General features: G+C 44.5%; 1 protein-coding gene and 1 long non-coding RNA gene across 14 annotated transcripts in view; one reads left to right on the plus strand and one right to left on the minus strand.

Moving 5' to 3' along the window:
• Positions 1 to 10,373, minus strand: part of LOC130849890 (uncharacterized) — a 66,760-nt gene extending 56,387 nt beyond the window's left edge. For all 8 annotated transcript variants that reach the window (XR_009052800.1, XR_009052805.1, XR_009052804.1 and 5 more), the window contains exons 1-3: positions 10,235 to 10,373; positions 6,395 to 6,464; positions 5,270 to 5,606 (exon numbers count right to left, since the gene is read on the minus strand). This is a non-coding gene — a long non-coding RNA (uncharacterized LOC130849890). The remainder of the gene's footprint in view (positions 1 to 5,269; positions 5,607 to 6,394; positions 6,465 to 10,234) is intronic.
• A 331-nt stretch (positions 10,374 to 10,704) lies between these two features.
• FBXW11 (F-box and WD repeat domain containing 11) overlaps positions 10,705 to 14,270 on the plus strand; it is a 122,693-nt gene continuing 119,127 nt past the window's right edge. For 4 of the 6 annotated variants that reach the window (XM_057729164.1, XM_057729169.1, XM_057729182.1 and 1 more), the window contains exon 1: positions 10,705 to 10,893. In XM_057729164.1, the coding sequence (XP_057585147.1) occupies positions 10,849 to 10,893 (45 nt within the window). In that variant the 5' untranslated portion in view covers positions 10,705 to 10,848. The remainder of the gene's footprint in view (positions 10,894 to 14,270) is intronic. The other 2 variants (XM_057729174.1, XM_057729190.1) reach the window with 1 other exon arrangement.

Genomic DNA, 14,270 nt, shown 5'->3' on the forward strand with positions numbered 1-14,270 from the left:
TGGTTGCACAGCTGTGTAAATGCATTTAATGCCACTTAGTTCTATACATTTAAAGATGGTTAAAATGATAATTTTATTTTCATATGTTCTACCACCACTAAAAAATGGATAAAAAAGGTAAAAAAAAAAAAAAAAAAAAGAGGAAGAGGAAAGGAATCTCCCTTAGAGTCTTTGAGGGAGTATGGTCCTGCCCACACCTTGATTTCAGACTTTTGGTCTCCAGAACTGTGAAAGGATAAATTTCTGTTGTTTTAAGCCACCAAGTTTGTGGTCATTCATTGTGGTAGCCACAGGAAACCAGTATGGATACACTGAGACTGCACAACTGAAAAAAGACAGAAATGGAAACAGGAGACTCAGAGAAGACCAGGTAGATGTGATACATCATTACGAAGAAAAGCTAGAGTAGGACTTTGTCCAGCTCTCCTGTGGGAATTGGGGGCCATTTATGGTCCCTTAGAGGTACTAGCTCAGTGAGCCCTTGTACTGCCAGGCCAGTTGTAATGGTGAATGGCCAATCACAGCAATCCCAGCTTCATAAAGGCATGGGTATCCAGGGCCTCAGACCTCTCAGAGACCAAGATCTGGGAAACCCTTCAAGGCAAGTCACCCAGAAGAGCAGAAGCATTACAGTCAAGGGTAAAGGAGGAAATCTAGAACACAGAGCGAGGAAGGTGATGAATCATTATTAACAGCCTTGGTACCAACTTCAGTAACAGGAGCTGTTGCTCATCCCTCTCACATTGTTCTTCTAAATATTCTCCTGGAAATTGTGACCAATTCCAATCTTGAAGAAGTTGGGACAAGATGAACTTAATGTAAAATATTACAAGTAGATCTGAGCAGTGTGCAGAATGATCTGTAGCAGATGCTGTTAGCGTTCAAACCTAGATTCCTTTAACGTCCTCCCCTGGCTTCTGTGTGCTTTCCTTTCTAAAGGCCCATACCAACTACTCTCTTTGGAGCAGCCGTCCCCAACCTTTTTGGCACCAGGGACTGGTTTTGTGGAAGACAATTTTTCCACGGATGGAGGGTAGGGGGCTGAGGGGGGATGGTTCAGGTGGTAATGAGAGCGATGCGGAGCGGCAGACAAAGCTTCGCTGGCTCGCCCCCCGCTCACCTCCTGCTGTGCAGCCTGGTTCCCAACAGGCCTCAGACCGGTACCAGTCCACAGCCTGGGGATTGGGGACCCCTGCTTTGGGGGACGGCCCTCCTGCTGGTGATGCTATGCACAGTGTCAGAAGTGCCTGGGGGCAGACTGACTGATCTAGGACTAGGAAAGAAGCTCCCCCTGCTCAAGTCAGGACAAACTCTGAGGAGTAATTTACATTCTGGAGCTCCACACTGGATCAGCCTGCAGCTCAAACTCCTCTCTATGGAACTCTGCCTGAGAGCACAACTTCCCTTTCTTGGTTTCCTCGCTCTCTAACAGCTTTCTCCTGGGAGCATGTCTTAATAAAGCCCTTTACAGTATCCTCAACTCAGGGTCTGCTTCTGGGGAACCCAAGGTGAGGCAGGGGAAAGGATGTCTTGGCTTGCCCAGTTATAATCTGGCACCTGTATGTCCTAGGTATTTCATGTCAAACTACTCTCATGGGGCACTTTTTGGGGTTCTTGTTACTCTCAGATGAGAGATACCTCCTCTGGCTAGCTATCTGGAATCCCTTTCCTCTCTTAATCTCTGGCTTCCTGTGGTGTATTCCCTCAACAAGGCACACCTGTTGAGATCACCCTGACCCTCCAGATGGTCCTCTTGTTCAGCAACTATTTCAAGAGAATCTTTCTGTGGAATCTACAGCTGGCCCCCACAAACCACTCATCTTTGCCCCTTAGAACTTGGGAAGATGAGCTTTTCCCAAGACAGTTATTTCCTCTCTGTGACCACAGGCTGCTCCCACTCAGACTCTGGTCTACACACTTACTTTTTCAGACACGAATGAGGAACCAGAGCCCATGTCTCCCAACTCCAAGGAACACGTATCAGTATCTCTGAGTGGACCCCAAAGAGCCCTTGAGGTGCACTTGGGCAGTACTGGGAGGGAAAAACTCTCTAAATTCTTTCTCGTCTCTGCTGATCAGTCTCTAAGCCTCTCCTATACACCCTCAAAGTTGGGGACAGGCTGACTAGCTGGCAAATTGTTTTGTTTTGTTTTGTTTTTTTTTGGTTTTTTTACCTGCCTCACTGCTCTTGTGAGATCTTAGTTCCTCGGCCAGGGAATGAACCTGGGCCCTCGGCAGTGAAATCGTGGAGTCCTAACCATTGGATTGCCAGGGAATTCCCTAGAACTGTTTTTGCTTTTTTTTTGTGGACAACCTTCTTCGCAGGCCTTCTAAACTTAATTTAAGACTCTGCATTAAAATGATACCTTTTGGGACTTCCCTGGTGGCACAGTGGTTAAGAATCCGCCTGCCAATGCAGGCGACATGGGTTTGATCCCTGGTCCGGGAAGATCCCACATGCTGCAGAGCAACCAAGCCTGTGCGCCACAACTACTGAGCCCATGTGCCGCAACTACTGAGGCCTGCATGCCTAGAGCCCATGCTTCACAACGAGAAGCCACAATGAGAAACCCATGCTCTTCAACAAAGAGTAGTCCTCACTCATCACAACTAGAGAAAGCTCTGCGTGCAGCAACGAAGACCCCAAGCAGCTTTAAAATAAATAAATAGATTAAAAAAATAAAAAGATACCTATTGTTTTTGGCTTTGAGGCCACAGCTGAAACTCTGGACTGAAGAGTCTGCTTTCAACACCCTATTACATAGATAAGGCTCCTTGTGCATATACTTTGCTCCAAGTTTGGTAATTCTGGGCCCCAGCTGGTTACAAAACTCAAGTGAGAGAAAAAAGGAAGAAGGCAGACACACAACACTCCCATTCAGGTGGGAGGGACAGAATAAGGCAACCAACAACAGACTATACTTGAATACAGAAGCAAAACTCATTGGGATTCATGCCTGAAACCTCAGTTATATAGCTGTTCTTCCAGCTAGAATTTAGTTAATCAGCAAATCCCTATATAACTTCATCCCTCTTTATCTGCTCTCCACTGGACTGTTTCCTCAGCATTTAGGATAAATTTCTTAATACTTGGAATCCTCAAGGCTGTCTGGAGCCCAAAAAGGCCTGGGATAGGCTCTGGCAAAAAAGTTCATACCAAAGTTGCTGAATTTTGCTCTTGTCAGCTCTCATTTCATACCTCATTTGCTAGTACCCACCTCATCCTCCCCAGCATGGAAGAAGAAATGCCAGAGAGAGGGAAGAGCAAGCATGGAGCTGTGAAGGACTATGTATTCAGGGAAACGGGAGGAGCCAGAATACGAGGTGGGGGAAGTAGTGAGAAATGAGGTTGGAAATGTGTACTGGAGTTACACTGCTAACAGCCTTCAGTGCTAAGGTAGGTAGCCTGCCATGCAGCTACTTAGGAGTTACAAGTGGGACAGATGGGACTGGCTATCTGATGGTTATTTTAACTGGTATGTCTTTGGTTATTATTGAGGGGAGATATTATCTAAATCTAATTCTTTCACATCTAGGCCAAGAACTGGGCAATGTCTAGTCTTGTTCAAGATTGCAGACCTCAGATTCTGACACTTGGATTAGCAGGACCTTCTGTAGTCACTGTAGTGATCTAGAGTAGTAATCTCTAACCCTTTTTGCTTGTTCCCCCCTAGAATCTTCAAACATTATGTAATTACTCATTTCTTAAATTGATATCTAAATTTTCAGCATAAATAGTTGAAAAGAATATAATTTTCAGTATGCTGACATTTAAAAATTGTAACATTACTCTTCTCAAGGAAATTTAAATAAGATTTTATACCATCATCCTTTAAAAATATACATGAATGGGACTTCCCTGGTGGCACAGTGGTTAAGAATCCGCCTGCTAATGCAGGGTACATGGGCTCGATCCCTGGTCTGGGAAGATCCCACATGCTGCAGAGCAACTAAGCCCAGTATGCCACAACTACTGACCCTGCACTCTAGAGCGCATGAGCCACAGCTACTGAGCCCACATGCCACAACTACTGAAGCCCGAGTGCCTACAGCCCATGCTCTGCTACAAGAGAAGCCTATATATATACACATATATGTATGTGAACAAGATCTTTTCTAATAGGAGGGAATTTAGTATTTTTCTTTCTCCCTGAACTCATGTTTCCATTCCATTTTCCCCAGTTTTATCCAAATATATTTTATGCTTGAAAGTCTTTTATTGATCACCCTATTATACTTCTCTTCTGTATGTTGTAATTTGTATTTTCTGTGACCATAGGCTCAAAATATTAGCAAAATAAATTTTTCTGGGTTAAATTATCATTGTAATTATTATTAACTGCAATTGGTCAAATAAGTATATTAGCATCTTGATAATGATTAAACATAAACACAGAATTTTATTAGAACTATATCTTTTAAATCAACAAGCTTGCATATCCATGTATGAATATTACTTGTTACTAGAAGGGGACAGGGTTCAGTGTCAAATTTACTTTTAGAGCTTATTTTTTATAGATGTTAGTACTAAGAAGATTTGTTCTTATAAGAATGAACATTTCTCATAGCATGGTATGCAACTTTAAAGATTATTTCCAAGTTATTTTGTCTAATATTATATAGTGGTCTGTTAGCAAAATTATTTTAAATTATCATTAAAATTCAATTCAATCCTCCTTCAATTTTTTTGAAAGCCAAGTATTGGAAAGCACCTGACTAGTAAAATGATTTTTTTTGTATATTCACTGGAGAAATTCACTTTCTCAATTTCTGGGAAACATACCAAAAAGTAAGTCTTTACCAAGATTTAGTAAATGAATATTAATTTTACCAGTATAGCACAGATCATCTACCAAAATTCCTTTGTGGTCACCAAATTCAGCCTCCCTTGCAGCTTCTAGGGCCATGTGATTGGGCACATCAGCAGGAATAATGTGCTTCTGAGTAAGCTGGTGAGCTTCCCCTCTGCCCCAGCAATACTGGAGCCCATGAATTCTAAATGCTGTAACTATAAAATGGAGGGCTAGCTGACTCCATTAGACCTTGTATGAACAAGACATATATAAAGCCACTATGTTTCCAGGGTGCGGAAACTGAGTAACATGTCAGCTTGACTAAGTTAAACTACATTTCCCTGAATTTTGTTCCTCTACGTTTCTGATCAGGGTGAGCCACCAGACAGTCTTGTGGTGGGATCTGGAAGGTGGAAGTGAAACTGTAGTCATTTTGCAGCCCATACACGTTGTCACTAATCTGCTTGCTCACTCACCTCCTTGGTGTGAGGAATCACTTGATCTGCAATCACTCCACCTTCCTCTAGAGCTTCCTTCAGCTTCTCTAATTCCTGGGCAGGCGTGTGTGTTCAGTTCTCTGACAAACGGCTCCAGCCACTGGAGCCTCTCCGTATCACCAAGGTCAGTGGCAGTGAGAATGGACATAGGTTTCATCTGTCCTCATGGACTCCTGTTTGGCTTATGCCCGCTCTCCCCTACCTTAGATCCATCTTCTCGTCCTGATTGCCTGCCCTGTGGACTTGAAGATCCAGCATCGATTACAAAGATTACAACCTTACAGAGATTGCTTGGACAATTACATGAGGTCAACTCCTTGAAAAAGAAGAAAGAAAGAAAAAAAGCCCCTTAGTGACACCTTAGTAACACCATTAGCAGTTCTGCTTCACTGACTGAATTCTGAATGATACACAGGGTTAATTTGCCATGGTGGCACAGTGTATTCTATTCTAATACAACCTTTGTTTTACTCTTTCACTTGCTGGTCTTAAGTAACCTTATCAGTTAAAGAAAAAAAAAGCATTGGGAAGATACAAATATTAATTTCAATACGTTTGCCAATGAAATGTTTTTCCTATGTGCTTTAAACATATTTTCCTAAAGATTATAGAACTAAAGATTTACCTCATCTAACATCTATTATTGGCACTATCCAACCAGTCAGCCAAGTTAGACTATCAGAAATAGTCTGGCTTTGTTTTTCAGTTCAACTAAATGTGCTTGTATGTATTTCATGATACCTATTTTTTTTTCTAGAGTCTATACATAGATGGATAAGGCATGGAAACTTGTCATGTGGAAAAAAGAGGGAGCTGCTACCTTCAATACTTCTTCCCAACATTCTCTTTCTTTTGGTTTCACAAGATTCTCCTTGAAGAGAATTTTGTTCTTTACATTAGTTGGGAAAGAGTTAAGTAAAAATTTCACTGCACTATACTTCTCTACAGTGTATTTGAATTCAGAAAACTCACCACAGGTCAAAATATACCATTTTAAAATGCCACCCTTTACCTTCAAAAGTATTCGTAAGAAAGCGAAAGACACAAAGCCCTTCAAAGGGTTTATGGTGCCTTGATTAAAAAAGAACTGAGTTCACGACTTACCTGGTGGTCCAGTGGATGAGACTCCATGCTTCCAAGGCAGGGGGCACAGGTTTGATCCCTGGTTGGAGAACTAGGGTCCCACATGCCACGTGGTAGGGTCAAAAAAAAAGAAAAAAGAGAACTGACTTCAGTATTTTGAACTAGCTCTTTTTTGAGGGTACCTCTGTTAGTTATCTGTTGCTGTGTAACAAACTATCCCCAAATTTAGCAGCTTAAAATAATAAACATTTATTATCTCACACAGTCTCTGTGGGGCAGGGGTCCAGGAATGGCTTGGATGGGTGGTCCTGGCTCAGGGTCTCTCATGAGGTCAAGATTTGAATGGGGCTAGTCATCTGAAGGATTAACTGGGGTAGAAGGAAGTGGCTTCCGAAATGGCTCACTCACAGGTCTGGAAAGTTAGTGCTGGTTGTTGGGAGGTGGCCTCGGTTCCTTACCACACGGACATCCCACAGGGCTGCTTAAGTGTCATCATGACATGGCAGCTTGCTTCCTCCAGAGTGAGTAACCCGAGAGAGAAAGCAAGGAGGAACACACAACTCTTATGATCTCATCTCGGAAGTCACACACCCTCACATTTGCCACAAGCTCTTTGGGGAAAATTTAATATAAAGAATTATTAACTAGTAACAGGGTATTAAGTACTAAGGGGTAAAGATAAGTCTAAAGAATACAGAAACAGCAGTTACAGGGAGAAGCTGCTACCTTTAGGGCTGAGGCAGAGTACTCAAGGAAGGAACCTGGAAGAACCCTCCCAACCCCACTGCTACGATGAGATTAAGATCTCACTAGAGAGAGGATAGTTATGGCCCTTTGGATGGTGAAGTTTGCTGAGGTGCTACGGGTTGGGGCTGGCAAGCAGGAAACTGCCTGCTAAGGTGCCACTGAAGTCACTGAGAAGCACTCTCTGGATGCTCCAGCCACACGTGTGTGTGTAGAGAGAGGGATACGGCTCTGCAAACCATTTGCTGCTGTGTGCCACAAAGGCAAGAAGGAAAAGAAAGTATTCTGGAACAAGGAAGAGAAGACCCTTCATTTGGCTGTTTTCCTCTACGGCTCTCTATTGACAAAGGTAAGCATTGTGCCAGCTGGCAGGGGAGAAATATTTACAGGGTCCCACTCCAGTATTTCAAAGCATGGAAAAGAAGGCTGGATTTGGAACTGAGAGGCTATAAATTGATAACAGGCACTCATATGCTCTGCTGCAGAAAAATAAATGTATTTGATTATGAAATGCCCACTGGGAGTGTTGCATTATATATACAGTACGTGCATCATACTTGCCTTTGTACAATCGGAACAATTCTGAAGCATATCTGGACCTCAGGGTTTTGGTTAAGGGACTGTGGACCTATACCAGTTTGCTGTTAGCATGTCATATAAACTTCAGTGCAGATCTATCTGAAATACTGGGCGGGAAATATGCCTCAAGATTTTCTGCCTTTATCTATGACCAAATCTAATCGCCAGCCAGCATCAAGCCTAAAGCAATAAAAATACCAGACAGTCTGAGTTCTTGTTTGAGAGAAGGAGAGAGCAAAATGAGAAGGCTTATCTCTCATACAGCTTGGGAACGACGTCTATCACATACATAACTTTTTCATCTCACTGAGCTCCTGGAATTTGACCCAATAATGTTAGTATTTTTTTCCTCTTAAGGCGGGATATAGTTTTAATAAAAGGAGAAAAACGTTGAGTTATCTCCATTACAGTTCCAATGCCAAGGGCTACAAACTCAAGTATCTAAATTGGTTAAGCATACAACTTAAATGAGTAAAGCATGCAGTTATAAGGCAACAGGCAGTAGTGGTAACAGTGGCAATCGATTGAGTACATGCTTTATATAAAGAAGGTAATTGCTACTTAACCCTGGCATATTGTTGCATGTGAATCCAACACAGCCAGACACTCTAATTTTTCAATAGAAGTTAGCAATTTGGATTTCATATTGTAAGACTGTCAAATTTTGAAACAATAAAAAAGACAGTGCAGGATAAACATACATTTTGGGGGTTCATATTCAGCTTGTGACTCCTACCCTAGCCCTATGTGCTAGGTCCTGTGGCAAGTGCTGGCACTTTAGAGGTCTTGATTGGCTGTTACATTGGTGGCCCCCAATGAACCACATCACTCTCGGTATTCACAACCTTGTATAGTAGCTTTCCACACTGACTCTGGGCTTGGCCGTATGGCTTGTTTTAGCCAATAGGACATTAGCAAGTGGGGTGCAACCAAAGGCTTGATAAGCCTTTGCTCTCTGGAACCTGTCCTCTTGGAAGCTAGTCACCATGCAGAAGCCTGAATGGTAAGAAGCGGCCAGGTAAAGAGAGAGGCCCTGGAGGATAAGCCATTTTGATGAGCTCCCAGCTGACTGTAGTCCCATAAGTAACATCAGCTGATACTATGTGGGCCCAGCTGAGGCCAGTTCACCCACACAATTGTAAATAATAAAGCACTGTTATTTTAAGCTACTAAGTCGTGGAGGTGATTTATTATGATGCAATAGGTAACTGAAACAGAAGCCATTTATTTCAACCCCTTTATTTTACTAATGAATGTCTCAAGGCCCAGACAGGCAAAAAGATATGGTGAAATTCAGACAGCAAATTAGTGGCAATAATTTTCTAATTCTGTGCTCTTTCCTCCTATTGCTTTACTTTCAATTTCTTTCGGGGAAAGCATCAGACAAGGACTATGAAACTTGAAACTCTACCCGCACAGAACTTACACTGTGTCCTGCATGCATACAAACTACTGTAATAACTCGATGCTTGGAAATGGAAAGATTTCTAGGTCATCTTGTCCCTTCACTTTACAGGTGCAGAGAATGCAGAACACTTGAGAAAAGCAGACACTTGGAAGCTGGCCTGATACAATCAGGCAGCAATGTTACTAGATTACAGCCTGGCCCTCTTTATCTTGGGCTTGTGTTCCCCTCGAACCTAATTTCACGGAACATAAACATTAGACGAAGCCATTCTGTGACCACGATAGATCAAGAGAAAAGCAAGACCACTCCTTCATTACACTTGAACACAGATAAAACATGTACATTATCCAAACCATAAAAAATAACCAAACATCCCCCATCCTGGCTAATGAGGGACTCCTGCTTCTGTACCAGAGCTTCAGCCTCAGTCTAGTATTCTTTCCTTCTAGGTAGGATTTACTGAGATACCCGATCATAGAATTACCCCCATTTCCTGACAGCATCTTACCCAGAGTAAAGCCCCACTTCCTTAAACCCTCTCCCAAATCACCTGACAACTCCTACTGAGATGCCCCACAGTTCTTCACGGTGTGTGATCGCCCTTCCTGCAACCAGTAATAAACCCAATTTGTTCAATTATCACTGTGCCCCCCTCGGCGTTTTGGTTAGAAGGTACTGACCAGACCTGATAAAGTTCACACACAGCTAGAGGCAGAATTCGCTAGAAGGAGTCTCCAGGTCTCCAGCTGTGCTCCTTCTTGGCACCTATCACTCTTCTGGTTAATGCCTGTTCCCCCCGCTAGAATTAAGCTCCATGAGAAGAAAGGCCTTGTCTGTAAGGTTCAGAGCTGATTCCCAGTGCCTAGACTGGTACCCGGCAGAGACTGGAAGCTTAAAAAATATTTTCTGCACAAATGAATAAATAAGAGTGGCTCAACATACACAGGTTCTCTTTCACCTCTCAGCTCCTCCCAGACCATAAACCTCCTCTTCCCCGACTCAATTTCCAAACTCCTCACTCCTGGGACGCCCATCCTCTCAGAGCTTTGCCCGAGCTTCTCTCTCCCTCGCTGGCCCGCTCCCACGCCTGAGCCCCAGAACCATCCCCTCCAAACGTTCCTAGCACCCACCTGTCGCCAACACGTCACCCTACCACAGACGCTAGCGGACCAGCCGCGCCGCTACCTAGGCGTCGACTGGGCACTGACGACACCGACCGCGCATGTGCGGAAATCGGTTGCGCTCGCAGGATCTCTGACAAGCGAAGAGTTGCCTCGGAGTTTCCGTCCGGGTCTGGGTAGCCTTGGGCTGCCAGGAAGTCAGAAGAAACTAGCCGGAAGGAGAACCCGGGCGCAGGGCTTTCTGGGACATGTAGTCCTGTCGCTCCCGAGGCCCCACCTTGAGGCAGCCCTTAATTCTTTAGGTCTGCGCGTCTCGCATTCACCGTCCAGTGCTACTTTCGACTCAGCATTCCGCTTCGAGCCGCCAGGAGAGATTGGCCTGGTGTCGGCTTCTCGTTCCCACAAAGCTCTGCGGGGCCCGCGGCGCCTGCTGGGAGCTGTAGTCCTCGCTCTGCGTACTGCGTTCGCCGAGGGGGAGGGCGGAGCTGCCGGCGGCCCGGGCGGGCTGGCAGCTAGAGTGGGTGCGATAGCCGCCTCCTCCTCCGCCGCCTCCGCCGTCGCCTCCTCCGCCCGGGCCGTTCGCTGCTGCGCGGGGAGAGCGAGGCGGGGCCGCCGGGGCCGCCATGGAGCCCGACTCGGTGATTGAGGACAAGACCATCGAGCTCATGGTGAGTGCGGCCCGCTGGACCGTCCGTTCTTCCGTCCGTCCGGCCCCGGGCGGGCCTGCCCACCTCAGCGTCCGGCGCGAGGTCGGCCCTGGCCCTTCCTTGCTGCCTCGGCCGGGACCTGGGCCCCCCGCCTTCCCTGACCTCTGGCCCGGCGCGGTTCTTTCGGATCCGTCGAGATCTCAGGCTGGACCTGACCCGGCTTCCTCCATGCCCCCTTGGTTTTCCTCCTTCCCTTTCTCCTGTCTCCGGGCCCATCTCTCGAACATCCCTCGCTCTCTTATGCTGTGGCTTTAGCTCACACTCTCTCTAGTATCTCATCACCCCTCCCCCCCCACCCCCCCCCCACCCCCCGCGCTCACTACCACCGAAGGGTTTTTTGTTGTTGTTTCTTTCCTCTAATTCTCCGACCCAGGCCTGCATCGCTCTTGGAAGCCCCACTCAGGCCGAGTGAGGTGGTGATGGGAGAGGGTACAGAGAAGACCGATTAGGGCCTCGGCCTCCGCGTCCTGGAAGGGGTCTCAGCACCCTCTCCTCAAGCTGTGTGGATGCCGGCATAGGCCCTACAGGGATGGAGGTGGGGAGCTCTCGGATCTGAGGCTGTGACCGATAAGGGGCCTTTTTCCCGGCCCCCTGTGGTGTCCGGCTTCTCGGACAAAGGGTTTCCTACTCGGCCGAGAGAGAGGTTTGCATAGCGAGGCCCCAGGTACTCTGGATTCCATCTCCCAGGAAAGAGAGACTGTAACTTAACGTTTTCCAAAGCTGCTTTGGGAAATTGGGGAGGAGGGGGGAGGGGTTGTCTTCATCACTGCCGCCAGTTCTTTCTTCTAGAAAAAGGCGGGGGGGCGGGGGGGGGGGTCGGAATCCTAGGGCCCTTGGGGTAGCGATCACTCTTCTGTTAGAAACCTTTGGTAGCCAGGCCAGACTCCCTAGCTCCACGAACACCCCAACCCCTTTTCCGCCTTAGGACTTGGAGCCAGAACGAGTTTTTAGAAACAGGACCACTAGAGAGTGGCTAGTAGAAACGAAGAATTTGCTACTTGGAGGATGATTTGGTGAAAGAAGTAAAATATGGCAGCTATTACCTGCCAGTTTGAACATTAGGGAAATCAAACTGGGCTCTGGAGGGTTGGGAGGGGGAAGCCTTTGCCTCAGCAAATGGACATGCCCAGGTTTTCTTCCTGTGGAAACCTTGACAGTTTCTTTGTATCTCTCCTAACACAGTGACAACTTCTACCCCAGGTTTGAGAGGAAAGCTGAAAGAATCTACTTAACACAGCAGAGTGTTTTCCTAGCCAGATTTTCTCCAGTATGAAAATGTTTATTGAGTCAGTGATTCCACTGGGTAGGGTCGGTGACATCAGAGCCACTTCCCCCATTTAATGCTATAAATAATAAATGGTGACACTGAAAGTCTGTTGGATAGCTGCATGGTTTCTGTGGATGATGGTATCTGGGGAGTTGAGATGCATGTTTTAAAAATGGAAGTACAGTAGCATGAATACAGAGGCAGCTTAATATTTGCTGTCTTTTGCATAATTCACTAGACTTCTCCAGCAGTCTTGAAAACTAGAGGACAAAAAAGCTCTGCTAGTTTCTGATTTGTGTGTGTGTGTGTACGTGCACGCACACGCATGGTTGCTGTCTAAGGAATACTGATACTTAAGAGTTTTTATTTGATATTTATTAAGTAATTTTTCCTTTTCAGTACAATTTATCAAACTTTCGAGGTCAAGACTGATAGTCTTCAAATTTTGTAGGGGGTTATTTTGGTAAAATATCTATATTGGAATTACATATATTGTACATATTCTCACATATGTACAATATATGTACTTAACAGCAGGAGGAGTACTGCATAGCAAAAAATTGTAACTTGGTGCCTCTTTGAAATTGGCTGTTCAGTGCTCCTTCCATTTCTATTCATTTAGAGAATAACTAGGAATTTCCCTGGTGGTCCAGTGGTTAGGACTCAGTACTTTCACTGCCAGGGGCCCTGGTTCGATCCCTGTTTGGGGAACTAAGATCCCAGAAGTTTCACAGTGCGGCCTAAATAAATAAAGAAAGAAACAATAGCTAAGATGTCTTTATTTTCAAAAGAATTAGAGTAAGTACAGTGTAATCCATTTAATATTTTCGAGTGTAGAAAAAAATCTCTGGCCTAAATATACTGGCTTCCAGTGCTCATAAGTTTTGATTTTACAGGATTGTACTTGTCTGTGATCTGAAAAGGTATTTCAGCCTTTTCAAGGACGTTATAAACTGGGATTCTTAGAAAATTTAACAAAGTAGTTATCTAGATCACTTTTAAAATGGCTCTCCATATACAGATTTTGATATTCCCTTGAAGGGCTACCAGTTAAGACTCTTAGGCAACCCTTTTCATATACATGTATGTATTTATTTTAGTGTAGTAGATAGCACAGGTACTTAACAACTGATTTACTGAATCCAGGATCAGTTGTAGGAATGATAATGCCTTAAGATCTAATTGCATGTGGCTTTCTGTATTCTCTGCATTTTAATTACAGTTTCCAGAGCTAGGTTAAAAACATTTTTTACAGCGGTTTCAAAATAACATGATGGAAGGAGGGGAAGGGGTTAAACTGATGGTATTTTGGAAGCCTAAAGCATGAAATATTTTTAGATTTTTATGAGTCAGCTTCAGCACTCAAATATTTGTGATTGTGCTGCCTGTACCAGTTTGGTACTTAATGGTTAACAGGATATCTTTCGTTTGATATTCCAGAGCGTGCTATATCAAAGAAAGGAAACAGACTTCTTGGGTTTCACCAATTTCTTAATCTTCATCCCTGGACTTTCTTTGATTTTGATTCTTTCTTCCTTTTTTCCTTGCACTTTTTTAGTTTACTAGGAAATAAAACTGGTGATAGCAGAGTAAATACATCTGAAAAATATAACCCCCATTGTGACTCCTAGCTCTGCCTGGGGCCAGGTTCACAGCTCTTGATCGAGACAACTGAATTTGCAATTGCTGATGGTGAATAATTCGACCACAAATTGACTTTCATGGCCTTATATGGACCCAACACTGTACCTAGTCTGTGGGACTGTTTTTCAAACTTCTGACTTCGGTAAAATTAGCTTCATTATTAATGAGGTAGAAGAGTAGTAATCCATTTGGAAATACACAAAAGTTCACCAGGCTTTGTCTAGTGCGGTGGACTTTGCTGGAAAGAATGAAATCTGTGCATTTGTGTATCATGATATTTAATGCTTGAGTTAGAAGTATGAGTTGATGTTCAGGCACTTCTTATTAGAAAGCACTCACAGAGCTGCTAATTGGAAGAAAAAGATGGTTAGTCCTGCCTATTAGAAGATAGCAGAAGTTAATGTTAGAAGTTTGGGGAACATAATCC

This window comes from Hippopotamus amphibius, chromosome 1, assembly GCF_030028045.1.
Source record: "Hippopotamus amphibius kiboko isolate mHipAmp2 chromosome 1, mHipAmp2.hap2, whole genome shotgun sequence".
Classification (NCBI taxonomy): Eukaryota; Metazoa; Chordata; class Mammalia; order Artiodactyla; family Hippopotamidae; genus Hippopotamus; species Hippopotamus amphibius.